This window comes from Falco naumanni, chromosome 14 (assembly GCF_017639655.2).
Source record: "Falco naumanni isolate bFalNau1 chromosome 14, bFalNau1.pat, whole genome shotgun sequence".
Lineage (NCBI taxonomy): Eukaryota > Metazoa > Chordata > Aves > Falconiformes > Falconidae > Falco > Falco naumanni.
In genome coordinates, this window is record NC_054067.1 from 6,382,525 (window position 1) to 6,398,719 (window position 16,195).

General features: G+C 37.1%; 1 protein-coding gene across 2 annotated transcripts in view; it reads left to right on the top strand.

The window, feature by feature from the left end:
- The window catches only part of TENM1 (teneurin transmembrane protein 1), a 344,996-nt gene that overhangs the window by 181,017 nt on the left and 147,784 nt on the right, over positions 1-16,195 (top strand). For both annotated transcript variants that reach the window (XM_040614729.1, XM_040614730.1), the window contains exon 5: positions 12,674-12,912. In XM_040614729.1, coding sequence (XP_040470663.1) covers positions 12,674-12,912 — 239 coding nt within the window. The remainder of the gene's footprint in view (positions 1-12,673; positions 12,913-16,195) is intronic.

Below are 16,195 nucleotides of genomic sequence, written 5' to 3' on the forward strand. Positions count from 1 at the left end.
ACACTATGGATAAGGAAAGATAGGAAGTAATATGAAAATAATATTTTCCTCAATGTGTATGTAAACATTTTATTGCATATATACACAAAAATATTATTTGATCATCATTAGGTAATGGAGAAATGATACAGGGCCAAGACAAGTACTGAGCATGGAGAGCCTTACCTCTGGGAGCTGGGGAAGCGAGGGTCCCACACCAGGGTCATTCACAATTTACACAAATAATCTTCTCTGAAAAATAGTTGAAAGCAAAAACATTCTGTATTCAATAAACCTGTGTTCTGGTACCCAGAGTTCTGCCATAGAGGTAAACATAGTTTCCTCAGTCTTTTTGGCTATAATAAGGTTTGGGTTTTTTTTTGTTCCTGATTAAGTATTAGCTAATTTGGTGGCTCCTAACTACAGCTGTATTTGCTGACTTGATGCTTAAAACAAGCCTGATTTTCTACAACTTTCTCCCTTTTCATTGTGAACGGAGCACCAAGGAGGTTTGACTGGGGATCCTTGGGGTTTGGGCATTTTAAAACATGTCAAGTGCATGGCTTGCTGAGAAAGTGTTGGGTGAAACGGATGCATATCTGACATCCAACTAATCTGACCCAGGAAATACAAGGTCTTATGCATAGAAGTGTTTTCTTTTTAATGCACATATGTCCAAAAGGGCCAGTTAGCACAGTTAATCACTGAAACCTAATTTTTTGTTCTTTTATAAGAAGGTTGTTTTTATTTTATTGCAAAATGTAATTTCAGTATAAATCTTTAAACACTTAACTGCTGCTAATCAGACATGTCAATTTTTTTTTCTCTGAAAAGCTATTAAGTTGGGATTGAACCATAAGATAATTAATTATGAAATAAAGCTTTCCTTATTTGTCTTAATGACAAATCACAAAAAGAATCAAGGAGGATGGAAACTTTTCTCCAAGAGCGAATATAAACAAAATTTTAGTTCAACTAGTCCTTCTAAAGCTAGAAGCTTCTGTTTCCACAATCTTTGTAAAGATAAATCTCTGTCATTTCTGGTGTAACAAGCTTATATATCTATGTGTTCTGCTGCATGTAAAGCTGATCCCTGGATGGTCTGCACCCATTAATTACCTTTTAGTTCTCTCCAATTAACAGTTAGGTAGATCTTGTTTAGCCTTTCTGCATCCCTGCTCGCTATATTCTTCTCAGACCTCATTGGGGAAAATACTTTGCAATTTTAAGTCTCTTTTGAGCTTAGTTTAATTTTTCTAGGTTTTGATTATTTTTGCAAACTGGAAACTTTTCATAAAGGACAAATAAATAGATATATAGTTATATTCATAGTTATAGAATTGGATACTGACGAAAGGGCTGTGCAGTGGATTAGGAGTTCAGACTGGAAAACATGCTGTGGGCTATACGTCAGTGATTCACGAAGTCTGGGAATTTTCCACGTTCCTGCCCTTCACTGGTTGTTTCAGCTGATTTCATACACCCTCTGGTAGCTAGCTGCAGCCTCTGGCGAAGCTGGCTGAAAGGCTATATAATCTGGAAGTAGAATCTGTGAGACTGTTTGCCAAGATGTATCTGCAGTTTATGTGCAGACAAGTGGTACAGCAGAGGAACATTGTAATAAAAAACATTTGTGATCACCGCTTCCCAGAATTCTATAGTACGCAGCACAGCCTTAGAGAAAAAGAAGGGCTTGCAGCTTGTTTTTTCTTGCTTTAACAAGGAATGGTTTAGCTGGAATTATACAGATACTTTGGCCTAATGCGTGGATTCCCTTGCTTTCCTTCTCCATTAATGTTTAGCTGCCCATTAAAAATAATCCTGCAAAATAATAGGAATATCCTACAAAAATAAAGGGAAATGTGTCAACGGTAGCTCTGTTTCTGTGCTAAACCTGAATAGTACCAAATCTTCCTAATGTGTACATACCGAATATGTCTGAGCAGTTGTTTGTTTGTTTGTTTTATTTGGAACATTTGCAATTAAAAAGAAGACTTAGACAGTAATGTATTCTGTACTGTAACGACCAGGCAAAAATCAGAATGCACATGTTCAGCTTTTCTTCCAATTCTATCTTCTGCTAATTCATAAACAACACATGTGTTTGCATCAGTTATCTCCAGCCACATAACATGAGAGAATTTTCAGACAGGAAAAGATTTCCTAGAACTAATTGTGTGACTGTAAATCCTGTTCACTCTGGACAGTCAGAAATTAAGCAAGTTTATGGGTTTACTTATAATGATAATGTGTCATATTTAGGTTTAAAAAAATAATCTGTAGTTCTGAAAATGTTTGCAGTATTCTGATTAAACATCTATTCTTTTGTAATTAGAATTTGAAACTCTAGATTAGACTGCAAAGGGCTGCAGTAAAGATGTATACTGAGGTCTATGTTCTGGAAGATTTTTGTACAGTAAAACTTTGTTATATTTTTATAGTAAAGGGCAAATCAGAACTTCTGTCTCATACTTTGTCTAGAGGTGTTATATGCACAGACTAATGCCCCACACAGTTTTGTCAAGACCCAGCTTACTAAACCAACTGTTTAATAGGAGACTGACTTGGCAAGGCAGAATTACCTGTTCAGCATCCCACCAGCTTCTGGCAAAGCCAAGAATACAGTCTAAACGTATGGCATTGCCAAGGCCAGTTCTCTAACTCTGGTAGTTGCTCTGACTATAAGCAACCCAAATGAAAATAAGAATTAGGAACACGTTTAAAACTTCAGAGGACATGTCACAGGTAGAGTTGTTGATGAAGAAACTGGAGAAGAGCTGTACCTGCAGGAGGTGTAGTGGCTCAAAGTGCTGATTGACAGCTGCAGCCTTCAGTGCTGTAATGTGCCTGTAAATGCCAGTGCAGACTCTTTCTGTATGCATGCACTCACAGGCTGGAAAAAACGTATTCATTATTAAAATGACTTATGAACATGCAGTAATTTCATTGTCACACAGAAAAATAGTGTGTAAGTATTGCCAGAAAAAGACTGCGAGGATCTCTCACACCACATAAAAACACAGGAAACATTGATTCTCCTTTTTAGGATAATGTTATTGCGCTCTTACATAAATTGATTTTTTTTTTCTTCTCTCCCAGAATAAAGTGCTTGAAACCTATTGCCTATTCCCTTCCTTTCCACTAAAATAATTGTTTTTTCAGGTTTCATAGATACTTTGCCCTAATGTTTCAAATCTTATGATTTGCAGTGTAATGCATCGTCATTATCTCTGACAGCCCCATCTGAACATACCTTACTGCTTTTTCTGGAGTGTGTATTAAACCCTGGCAATTCAAAGGAATGTTTTTCATTTTCTCCATGTCATCTTAATTGACTCAGTATTTCTTTTCATGTCTTGCTTTTTTTGTGGGTTGTTTGTTGGGGGTTTTTGGTGTTTGCTATTTATTTTCCCACTTCAATCAAATTCCCAAATAAACATTAAATAGGAATTTTTACCTGACGTTATTTCTGATCTTCCCTACAGTCTGTTACAGTTTGCTCATGGATAAACCATTGGACATGCTTATTTTGAGTTAAGTTTTGCTTTTAGATTACCCAAGCATTAGAATTTTTAAGTTTTCAGTCTAAATATAAAACATACCTTATTTTGATTTTGTTTCAGAGTGGTGGGGTTTTTTTTAAGTCCAGTTATGTGCTTCAGTATTTTACATATTTGCTTGTTCCTTCCTTTTTTAGATCAAATTTCTTTCTAGTTCCTCTAACCCATTTAGCAGTATTGGCAGTAAGGTTATTGCTGTGCTGAATGGACTGAAATCTCCCTTCACTGCACTGGCAATGAGCCAAGTCCTGTGGAAAAAGACAGCTTAATTTAAGCAATCTTATCACCATGGTAATAGCTCCTCTAAGGGGACAGCGAGATACCAGACCATGAACCTGAGATTCAATTATCATTAATTTATATAAAACTTTGAAGTACTGGAATAATGAGAGAAGTATTTGGGGTTCAGGGCAGTTATGATTTTTAGTTACTATTCAGCACTATTTTAGAGCCCTGAAGTTTGATTATGGCTCTAAACACTTAAAAACTTTGAGAACTTGGGAATTCAAGAACTTGATGGAGATCATCATATGGATGGAGTCGTTCCTTTCTGTGTTATATAGTGATTTAAGAAACTTACTTAAGGCTATCTGGATTTCTGTTTCCTAAAAAGAACATCTCATTTATAATTCTGTTTAGTATAGGGGCGATCTTGACAACTGTCACTTGCCAATCAAGAGATTTAGTCTGGGCTATGGTTTTCCCTTGTTCTTTTTTAATCAAGCTCATAAATATTTGTGCTCTTCAAAAAGCACATCAGTAGCCCTTCAAATCACAGAAACCTGTACAAACTCACTTTAAGCTGGAAGAGTGCTAAAAGCAGAAATAATTAAAGAAAAATGCATATATAAATACACACTCACACGGTTCAGTGTGAGCTCCGGGAAGGTTTATTTTTTCTCCTTGGTCTCTTCATTTGAGCATCGTGTGAATCTTGTCCCCAGTGCAGGGATGCAGTAACCACTTTTGTGCCTGCCTTTTTCCCAGTTCGATGTTTCCATAGCAAACAGAATGGCTTTTACAGCTCCCAAGACATACAGGTGTTAATGATCATAAACCACCAAGCAGGGACACAATTACTATTTGAGCAATACAATTCATTAGGAACTTGTTTGCCAATGGAGCCTACTTCTGCGTTAAATGACCAGACTTGTAGTTATTCCAAGAACAAATGGAGGGGAGGGTTTTGTTTACCATCTTTCCTTCGAATCAAGTTGGTCAGTATTTGTTATTATGACATTTCATTTGTATTTTGTCATTTTCCACCTAATTAAACAATAAATCTAACCTATAGAGAGGGTGACCATATTAAAAACAGACACATGGCAAAGGTTTTAAAGCCTGTCCAAGTCCCGTGTGTTTGCATTGCACAGCAGAAAAGATCTAAAAATATTTATGACTTCTGAATTGAAAAAGATAAATTGAAAACTGTAAATATGACTATGAACTTAAAATAAAAGCTGTAAATATGACCCTAAATTTAATAATGTGAGAATGAAAGCATCTTTTATGGAAATACAAATATAAAAATTTGTCAGCTACAGTGAAGTACAGTTTTCATGTCAGCAGCAATGGCACTTGGGGGTCCTTCTTTTGAATAATTTGAGGTCCAGTCACTAAGGACAATAAGGCGATTTAAATTGTTCATATACTCTACCGTGTTTTTTCCCTGGGAGAAGGTCTGGTGTGGGCTTCCCTGGAACAGTGAGATAGCGTTTGTATGCGAGGGGTTTTTTTGTGCAGGCTTAACATAGTAACTTAAACAATCACACGGCAGATACTCTTCACTCATTATTTTGAATAATGGAATAGGATATCAAGATATAATTAAAAGTAAAGATACATTGTGATTTTGTGGCTGAAATAAGCAAGCGGCTGGTTAGCTTTCTATGAAACACAGTGTTTTCATTTATAAAACCAGAAAGAGACTGAATATAAATTTTGAAAGAGAAAGAGAATTACAGGTTAATATAGAGAGAGGGTCAAGGCTGATTTGGGAAACAGAGACTGTGAGAAGGGTTCATATATATGCAAAAGATTCTACCTTTTCATTTCAAAGAAACTCACATATGTATGTGTAACATTACTGTTCGGGAATGTGTGTCTACCCACTGGATAGCTACTTCTAGTAATCAGTTTTGGAAGACTAGGTAGTATGCACATAGTTGATGTGATACACCTCTTGCCAAGTAAAGTTTGTGGGGTTTGTCACTACTACTACAGCTACTAGCTATAGCTTGGCTTTAGACCTTACACGTGTAAGTGTAGGTATTTGGAAGTATACTAAAATGCTAGTAGTAAGTTAGTCAGAATATGCATGAATACTCACAGGAGGAAATTCATGGCAACTACTTCTGCTTTAGTTACCTCATTCCTTTTTCTGTTTTAAATCATGCTTCTAACCACAGAATATAAGCAACAAAATTACAGTATCGCTGTTTTTATCCTCCTTGATTCATGGTTTCAAAGTATTCTGCAAATATTATGTACTATTCTTTATATAACTTTCTTAGATATGAAGTATTATTGTTCTCATTTTCCACATCAAAATTTTAAAATTTATTGAAAAAAATTAGAGCAAACGATGAACTTCTTCCTTCCTCACCCCATTAATCTCCGTGTGCATTGATCAGCTGTTGTTTGAGCTGTAGTGCCAAAGGAAAGTTCTAAGCCACAGAAAAGCACTTTTGAAAACTACAGGATTAATGTAGCAATGTCACCATGTATCATAATAATAAAGCCCATACTGATCTGTACAGGAGTAATTTATGTCCCCAGTGTGGTAGGTTTTATTTTTTTGTTTGGGTTTGGGTGGGTTTTTTTTCCGCTAAATAGTCATTGAAACCAGAAGACAGTTGCATTTTTGACAAATGTCCCATTTTAGAAGCTGTTCTTGATTGATTTTGGCACTGTCCTATATTTATATAATTATTGTCCCAGATTTCTGCCAGGGACTTGAAAGTTTAGTCACCTGGTTAACAGGCTTAGCTTGCCTACAGCAACAACAGACAAGTGAGTCAGCATCATGTCACTTGTTTTTCTGTATTGAAGTGAAAAGTAAAGGATACAGATTCTTTTTACATCCTTTCACATCCAGGGTCACAGGGCTGGGGTTTCAAATACCGTGTAAAGAAAGCATCAGTGAATAAAAGGTAGTGATTCTATGTGAATGATTCAAAAGGCGAGTCCAGCTCAAAGAGGAAATTTTAACAAAGCAGTTCTGTTCCCAGAGACAAATCTCTAGGTGGTTTCAAATGTATTACATTTATATATGTAAAAATTGAATGACAAAATAAATCAGATAACTAGTTTTGCAAGGCCATTTCCCTCTTCCTTCACCCATGAGCATTCTTGTTCCTACAGTTCTTGTACACAAAAAGGTAAAACAAGGCACATAAAATGTTAGGGCAGATTCTATCTACAAGTCCTGCCTTTTATTCACAAAGTTTTCCTGAGCTGGTTTTCCAGATGAGAGTATAGTGCATGTATCTTTGTTGTCAAGGAGGTGTTTTGGTTTATATACCATATACTTACCTTAGAATAGCTGTCCTGGTTTTGTGCTAGAGTTTGCCGAGTACCATATGCAAGACTTATAAACAGAGGACCATATTCTGATTATTGTCTAGGTTTAGAAGCTTCCTTTTTTTTTTCCCCTTCCACTTTGGGTACAGAATAGGCTGGATAGAAAATCAGGAAAGAGCAAATTTCTGCTTCTTCCCACCGTCACGGTGGGACTGAGTGACTTTAAAGGGTCAGGTAGCTATGGGCTTGTGGCTGATGTTTGCCAAAGTAGATGGCCAACTGTATTGGTTCCAAATCCCTTTTGGCTGTCATCTTTACATGTTATGCCAAAATCACAATCCTCTTATGTTTCAGCTACTGTGCCTCTTTAAAAATTCCCTTTGCACTTCTGTTGACATCTAAAAGAATTACTTCAGTTGCCTACTTTACATGGGAACAGATATACAGTTATATATATTATATGCAGTTATAGAATTTAGTTGAAAAAAACCTGAAAAATTTAAATGATCAAACTGACACTTCTTCGTTTTCTTATCACATAGCTATGCAGCAATTTGTAACACTTTAGGTAACTATTTCTTGTATGTGAACACATATGTGAACTTGTATGAAACACATACAAGTACCAAAGTGTTCCTACTTGGTTTATCCATGAGAAATGCAGACTAATTTTTCTCTCGGTTTTATTGCAAGATTAATGTTTCTACTGACTCACTCGGTGGCTCACTTTCAAATCTGCTTTTGTTCTTCATTTTTTCCTCTTACAAACCTGTAGTTTTAAATGGAAATGGAAGGAAAAGATATTATAGGTACAAACGAAGGTGGACTTCTAGGCGTACAGACACTAGGGACAGGGTAAATGCATCAAACTTGCAGAAGTGACACCAAGCCCTTGACAAAGTTCTGGGACATTACTATGGTACTAGGGTATGAAAATATTTTCATAGAATTTAATTAAGGAGTTCTGTGTGGGTTTAATCTGGTTTCTGTAATAGTATTATGTTACTGCCACATGAATTCAGTTGGGACGTTGCTTTGTATGTAGCTTTTCTAAGACTTAAATTACCATTCCAGATAAGCCAAAAGTACATAACAAAATGTCCTGATAGAGAAGGCTGTAAAGAAAGAAATGAAGTCTAAGAAATGTTCTCTAACCTTTTCCTAGCTGAGAATTCATCATTTTTGTATGAAGTGCACTCTTGGAGTTATATGGCATTCCTCTTGAGGTTGAACAAGAGCACTTAAGTGAGCCACATGAAACTGCTTCTCTACAGAAAGCAAGCTATTCTGTGATCGGCAGGACTAAGAGGTCTAATTTATTGCCTCCTGTCACCTGAACTCTGCAGTAACTCCCTTCCCTTCCCCTAGACTCCCTTTACTGGGCATGCATGCCATTGCAGCAGGCTTAGACCTGGCTATCGATGAGAACGATGCATTCTGCATCGCTGGCCACCATGTGCCGCGCTGGCTGGGTGTCTACAGGGGCTTAGAGAGCACAAAGAGCCGAGTTTAGAAACAGGACCTCACTGGGGCTTTAGCTGGTTTTATTGGGTTGTTTGGTCCAAGTCCCCCATTTTTTATGAGTCTGGTATGATCTTTTTCTTCCAGTGTGCTTCACTTGAGAGGATTCAAAGTTCAAGTAGAGACGAACAAATGGGTAGATAGGCAGACAGAGGTCGTTACCTTGAATAGGGAATGTTTCCCAACTGCCTTTTCTATATGTGAAATTATTACTGAGCCTTTAATAATTCTTTGTCTATTGGAATTATAACTGCAACAAAATTAAGTTACTTTTATTTCACAAATAAATGCCTTATAGATTAAGTTTGTATTTCTCTTTTTAAGAGAATAGGATAATTTTCTTTATGGATGTCTTTGACCTTTTTTGTGAACATTTAGAATTTCCTCACTTTGGAACAAGTGGTCTTATCAATCATCCTTATAAATTCACTTTTTCTCACTGTTTTTTCTCAGTTTTTTCTCAGTTTACCCCAAAAAAAAAAAAAAAAAAAAAAAAAAACACCAAAAGAAGCCTTAGCTTTTCTCCTAGATTAAATATTAAAGCGCACACCAAGCTGCATTCACATCTAAACTTTTGAACTGCAGCTTTTATTATTTTTCGCTTTAGAGGGAGCACCTGATTTTATAGAATTGATAGCAACAGTTTAGCGTGTCCTGCCGTCCTTTGGGAACAGTGGTGTGCCCAGACAGATGAGGAGTCGTCTGAGTTTATGAGAACATAGTCACAGTTTAGCTTTAGAAATTTGTCTGTGTGCCACCAGTGTTTTTCAAGTTCTATAGAAATGTCTTTGGGTACTCAGTATACTCTCCCCAAAATGGAAGGCATAAACAATTGTGGTTTTTAACATTTTCTGAACATTATTTCACTGGTAGCTCAGTTTCCGTGTAGCACTGCCTCAGAATCCCAGTTTTGTTACAAGTTAAACCTATGTAAAACCTCCTCCGTGGGGATGGAGCCAGGTATCTAGAAGGGTGTGAGCTGGATCCATCTTCTGTGCGCTCTTCTGCTAAGGAAGAAATGCATCTACACACTAGCATTTTACCATCAGGCTATGACGCCACATTTATAAATCCCTGTGCAAGAGAATAAAATTATTCCTGACTATTGATTGCAAGGCTGTTAGAGTCTTTAACAATAACTTTCTGTTCAGCATTTCCTTCCTTTACCTCTGATACCTTTGAGCTGTGCACCATAAAGGACAATCAATACTGCCAATATCAGACAATTTTGCTGTAATTTCCAAAATATTTAAATAAGAAATTGTCAAATAAGTAGGCTTTTGTCATTAAGTCTTGAAAAGGTAAAGCAAGTAAAGAACTATTGGCTGTCTTTATATATACATATACATTATTTGTGTGTATATATGTGTATGTATATACGTATACATACGTTATATATGTATGTGCTTATATACGATAGCACATTTCTAATTTTATGTGGGGATTCTGCTTCCTTGAATATCAATAAGAATTTTGCCTTGACATTCTTTCCTATCAAAAGTATACGTGACTGTATCTTGTTAACTGCTGACTGAAAAGTGAGGCTTCCTGTGCTTGCAAAAGCCTTCACGTGTGTCAATGAAGCACTGATGCCAAAATAACCAACTATATTCTTATCGTCTGATATGAAGGAAGCAGATTTATATAGTCCTAGACAGCTACGTTACTTCATTTGAAATTATTATTTTACTATATTTGAGTTGAGAAAAATTGAAGAATTACTGTCTTCAGAGCATTGCCGTCTATACAATGCATATATCTACAACTGTGAACATCAGTGGGAAAGAAAATGACAATGTGTTGTCTAATGTAATGCCAGGATGCTGTTGCTGAGTCAGATTGAGTTGTCCTTTTTTGTCTGAGTGCTGTTTATTTTGGTAGGAAGTATGAAGTAGGAATAGCTAGTACTCAACATAAGCAACACAAAAATTCCTTTCTTGGGGTTTGTCAAAAGACTCCTGGTATGTAGGCACTGCAATTTAATGCAAGCTAACTGGTTTTCTCATTTGCCTCCTTTTTTATGTAACTGCCTGAATAAAAGGCCCTTTAAAAGATAAAACTGCTCTGTAATACTTTTCTATTTTTTTATAACCTGGCATTTTGAGAACTGTAACCTTTCTTTTAAAATCTTATAATGGAAATACTTAATATCATACTCATTACACCATTTTAGCTATTACCTTTCCAGGAACATGTATTTACAATATTCTTAAAGTCAAATGTCACAGTATAATCATTTCATGCTCTTGAGTGTTTGGTCCTGTGTATGTCCTAATGTGAATCCATCAAAGAAATTCTACCAGCGTGGATTGATTGATCAATCCATATATGTATTCAAAAGCTTGTGCCTTGCTGAAGGTGTAGAGGTACATTTGCCATTGGGAAGATTCTGGACCATGTCAACATTGGCCAGTTAGCTTCAGCTGTGAAGTGTGTCTGTGGCTTGCAGGCGTCACAGTGCCATGTGATTTTAAGTGCAAGATCCTCCTTTGGTTTTAGCAAAAACTGAGGGCAAGCTGCACCCCCAGCACAAGTGGAATGGTAGTGCTTGCCTGGGTGCTGCAGAACACTTGCACCGGCTCCCAGCTAATGGAAGAACAGAGAAATGGGTTGTACAGGAACCAACGGTAGCAACAGTGACGGATGCTCTTACTCAGCTGGGAGCCCGTATGAACGGTGCACAGTTCAAAGCACGTGAAATGCAAGTGTGTTGTTGCTTTTCATCGCTTCACATCAGTGTCTGGCTCCCAAGCCGAAGACCTGGCAAGCTCAGGAGATTCTCTAGGAAATGTCTTCCTGAGTCCGGGGCACCCAACCGAAAGGCTGCATAGATTCAGGCTAAAACAACTCCAGTGGCAGCCCCGTGGCCAAGGCAGTCCTCCTTCTTGCAAGCTGTGTGGTATCCATGCCCCTTCCCTTGCTTCCTCAGCTCAGACCTCATGGCTTAAGACCAAGGAACACGGAAATGCTCTGAACTTCTTTGGGTGCCTGCTATGCCATGAGGTTTAGATGTGCGCCTGTCAGGAGTGCACTGAAGAAGCTTGCTCACATAAAACAAACAAAAGAAGGTCCAAAGCAAGTTGGTGTCTCCAAAAGAACATGTGATTGGTGTGGTCAGCCTTGAATGTGTCCTTTTTTGCCACAATTCCTGAGCAGATAGCGCAGTAAGTTATTTTTTAAATTAAATATCCTTTCCCAAATTCTCTTGCAGAGCACTTGCCAGTCTTGAAAACTATCCATCATCCTATAGACAACCACTTTATATTTCTGCACCAGAGCCTGTTCTGCAGGGCACATTTTTGTACCTTATTCTTCATGCCATAGGTCTTTGCTATTTTTACTTGAAGGCAATCAGTCCTCCAAAATATGCTGAAATAGGTCTCCAAATTAATCCTTTCTTAGTATGTTTGAGAATCACCAGAGTAGGCAAAAGCATTTGAAGAAAAACTGCTTTCAAAATATCTCAATTGAGAATACTAAGCAAATAGTATTCACCTATGCAGTAACCACAGTCCTTCGAAATGGATCATCCTTGTACATTTCCCAATTAGTCACCTTGCTCTCTTTTTTCTTTTTTCTTTTTTTCTAGTTCTGTTTTTTTATTTCTTTATATTCTGGAGATAACCCATAGTAAAAATAAATACTCAGAGTGGTAGTGGCTTCTGTGCTTTCTTTGTACTCTTGGTGAGATAAACCCAGTTGTGTGTTTGTGGATGGGGTGGGTGCCGCTGGCGACAATTCCCATGTCTCGGGCACACCTGTGTGACAAGGCACACAGGGGTTACTCATCTTGGAGGACCTCCAGGTGCCGTGCTGAGAAATAATCTTTCCTCAGCATTACTCCAAATCACTGGGAGCATAGTTTAGAAATCATGTACATTATATTGTTTGTTTCACTAAAAACTTGCTGGAAATCTTGTGATGTGGTTGAAAAACTGCCGGTACGGAGGGTATTCAAATACATATCGTCCTCTGTTTGATATTTTCTCTGGAAATACGCGGTGTTTATCATACGGTGCTTATATAGTTCCTTTCACTTCTTAAATCACAACGTGTTTTTTACAACGTGGTTCTTTGTTTTCTCTTTGTAGGCATTTCCTATTTAAACATGGATCTGGGTCTTCAGCTATCTTCAGCGCAGCCAGTCAGAACTATCCTTTAACATCCAATACTGTTTACTCTCCACCTCCTAGGCCTCTTCCTAGAAGTACCTTTTCCAGACCTGCCTTCACTTTTAACAAACCTTACAGGTGTTGCAACTGGAAGTGCACTGCCTTGAGTGCTACTGCCATCACAGTGACCCTGGCGCTGTTGCTAGCCTATGTCATCGGTAAGCCTCTCCTCCTTCTCTATGCTGAATTATTCTTGACCTTTTCTGTTCTGTTGTCTTGCTTACTTCTACACGAATACAAATCATGTTTTACTAATAATGTTTGCCATGGGGTGCTTTGTAAATTCTGGCGAGCAAAACGCTAGGTTGGCCAGAGGTTGAATACAACATGGAATTCACATCAACATTCTGCTCTGCTAACCCTGATGCTGCCTAACAGAGAAAGAAATACTATTCAAGATGACGTGTTTATATTAGCAGAGGACTCCTACTGATTTTAATTGCTGTGATATTTTTCTTAAATTAAATATTTGATTTTCATATTAAGGCTTACAACATTGTTGCTTTTAAAGAATTATTCAGAAAAGGCTGATAACACTTAATTATGTTTTGCCTTGCTATCTTTATTACATTTCTTCAGTCTGATCACAATTTAAATCTTTCTTTTTTGCCTCTTAGTTCTTATGTCGTTGGCTAGAATGACAGCTAGCTCTACAAATATGCAGTATTTTGCACCATGTTTTCTAAGATACATTTTGCTGTCCCTTTACTGAATTTACATTTCAGAAATATTAAATTCAGAAATAGATTGAAGTGCAGTTACTCAATTTCAAGCTCATCTTTGTAAGTGCCTAACTTTGCAATTTTGCTATTGTAGTAGAATGGCAGGATTTATCAGAGTAGCTAGAAACACCTTTTTTTAGTTTGCTTTAGAGGGTAGATGTATTGGAGGTGGGCTTGGAGTCAATGTGATTACAGTCGTACATGGGAGAGCAAGTCTTTGTGACTTACTATATGACACTTTGGCTCAACATTAATTATCACATTGGTTCTTCAACATGAATGGAAAAATGTTACAAAACATTTGTTATGTAGACTCTTAAAATGCAACTGTGGCTTCTGTAAACATAGGGAAATCTAATTAGTTTTTGCTTGCGTGACACACATTCTCACATGCAGTCCTGGTTTGTTGATTTATTTGTCAGTTCACAGCTGGGCAGGAGCCAGAGTATTCCCAACATCCTGTATCTTGAATGGGAATAACTCTGAGTTTGCTTAAAAGAGTGGTTTGTGCTTGGTAAAACTTGTCCAGAGATACAAGTACAGATACCTCCGGACCAATAAGTGGCTACTAATTTTCTGTATTCTCTGAATAACTGTCTTTATGGTGAAAATTATCACCATTTCACTCATTTTTTTGTTTTCCACTGTTTTTTCGGGGTTTGGAGGGGGGTTGTCGCATAGTGACGAAGTTCTAGTTGCTGTCAGTGAGATAGTCATCAGGAGCGATTTTTTTCCTAACATCCTTATCTAATGCATATGGGAAAGCAGATCTGATCATTTCTGGTGTATGATAATTTGAAAGCACCTGAGGATCTAGTAAGCTACATTAATTGCAGATTTACATAACAGCTGGTGAGCATATGCCCTCAGTTAGGACTGGCTGTATAATTTTTGCAGCCTCATCTGTTTGCTACAGATATATATCCCACCCACACCATTTAGATTTTATCTGGATGAAGCACTGCCTGTATCATCCCTGCTTAGATTCCAGTCTGCCACCAAAGTTTTTTCAACTTTCTAGAGATATACTGCTACATGTCATCAGCCTGAGAAGGCTCCAAGTGCTCCATGTCACTATGGATTAAAAAGCTCTATATGAATTTCCTGTAGATATGTCTGTGTTTATCTTTACCTGGTAACGTGAGAGTGTAACAAGATTTTTCAGTTAGGCAGAACGAGGTAAAATGAAGATGTCTTTGTATTTTATAAATTATTAGTATTTCTAGTTATGTTTTCTATAGCAAAATACAAATCTCTGATCCAGGAATTCTAGTTCAGAACATTTTCCAAGATGCCATTATTTGCTCATGTTTGCCCCAGAAATTTTTCAGTTGCATAAGCTTTCCTACAGATTCAGGTAGTATTAGTTAGCTTATTCCACATTAATATTCATGCTGCTCATTTCTTGTTGGTTAAATATTTAAATAAGTTCATGGTTTGCTCTTATGAGTCAGGTACTTTAGTTCTTTCACTTTTGTTGGGTGTGAATAATAGCATATAAACTATTTTCAAAGTTCGCTTGCTCTGTAAGGTTTCATATTTGCATATCTTTTCACATCAAAAATTTAAGCGTTCATGTTTTAAATAAGAGTAGTTGAATATACAAAACCAGACTGTATGTAACACACTGAAGTGAAATTTCTCTCCCCCGAGTATTTTTTTTCTCTTTGCGCACCATGATTCAGGTCTCTCCATTCCTGCTCCAGGCAGGTTTCCTTCAAGTCAGAGGCCGTTATGGCTGAGCAAGGCCTACGTACTTGGGTCCAAATTGCAAAACAAAATTTGTTTTAATTTCAGGATCAGACTTCACCTGGGATCAGCTTAGTGGCTGTTACTGGAAGAATAAGGGAGACTTCATAAAGGCAAAATTATTTTCATCCTTGTATATAGTCTGCATTAACTTATAATGAGCTGCAATTTTAGGCCAAATGAGCGTAGATCAAAATTTAACATCAAGCTTTCTCTTCCTCTTATCTAATAACTTAAATATGCTTTCTTAAATATCTTTTACTGCCATTTGATGCATGAGGTACATGGTACTGTTAAAAATAGGCCCAAATCTCAGCCTCAGTTGGGAACATTCCCAAAGTCTTGGAAACCCAAAGCTTATTCCAGATCAAAAATTTACAAGTGGCTCCTATATTTGTAATGAACTGAGACCTGTGCCAGGGTGCTATAAGCTGTGATTTCTTTTCAACCAAAAGTTAAAGTACCAAAATGTTTTTGTTCTTTTATTTTTCAGTCTTTCCCTATTGTCAGTGAGGCTCAATAGAGAAGCTTTTACTTGAGAACACCTACTTCTTTCCTGTCTGCTCTCCTTTGAGCTACTAGTAGTCATTTAAAAATAATCTTTCTCCATGTTTCCACTTGCGACCTAAAATCACCATGTTTATTATTTGGTCCTTTCTGAAATAAATTTGTCTATTACATGGACGGTAATTTTGGGACCCTGTAAATGGTTGTGTAACAGCTGATCTATTGAAAATCTTTAGTCATAATATTTAGTTTATCAAGTGAAACATCTTTTCACTTCAACACGAGCAATTTCTGTGTATGGGTTCTAAAGTCATAGTAGTTACTCCAAAAAAAACCCTCACTTTACAATGTGGGGGTTTGGTCTCCACGCTGTAAATGTTGAATTATTTTCTGTTGAAAAAAGGCATATATACTTTTCTTTTTCTTCTGTAGTTTCATATATGTTGAGTACTGTAATGCATTC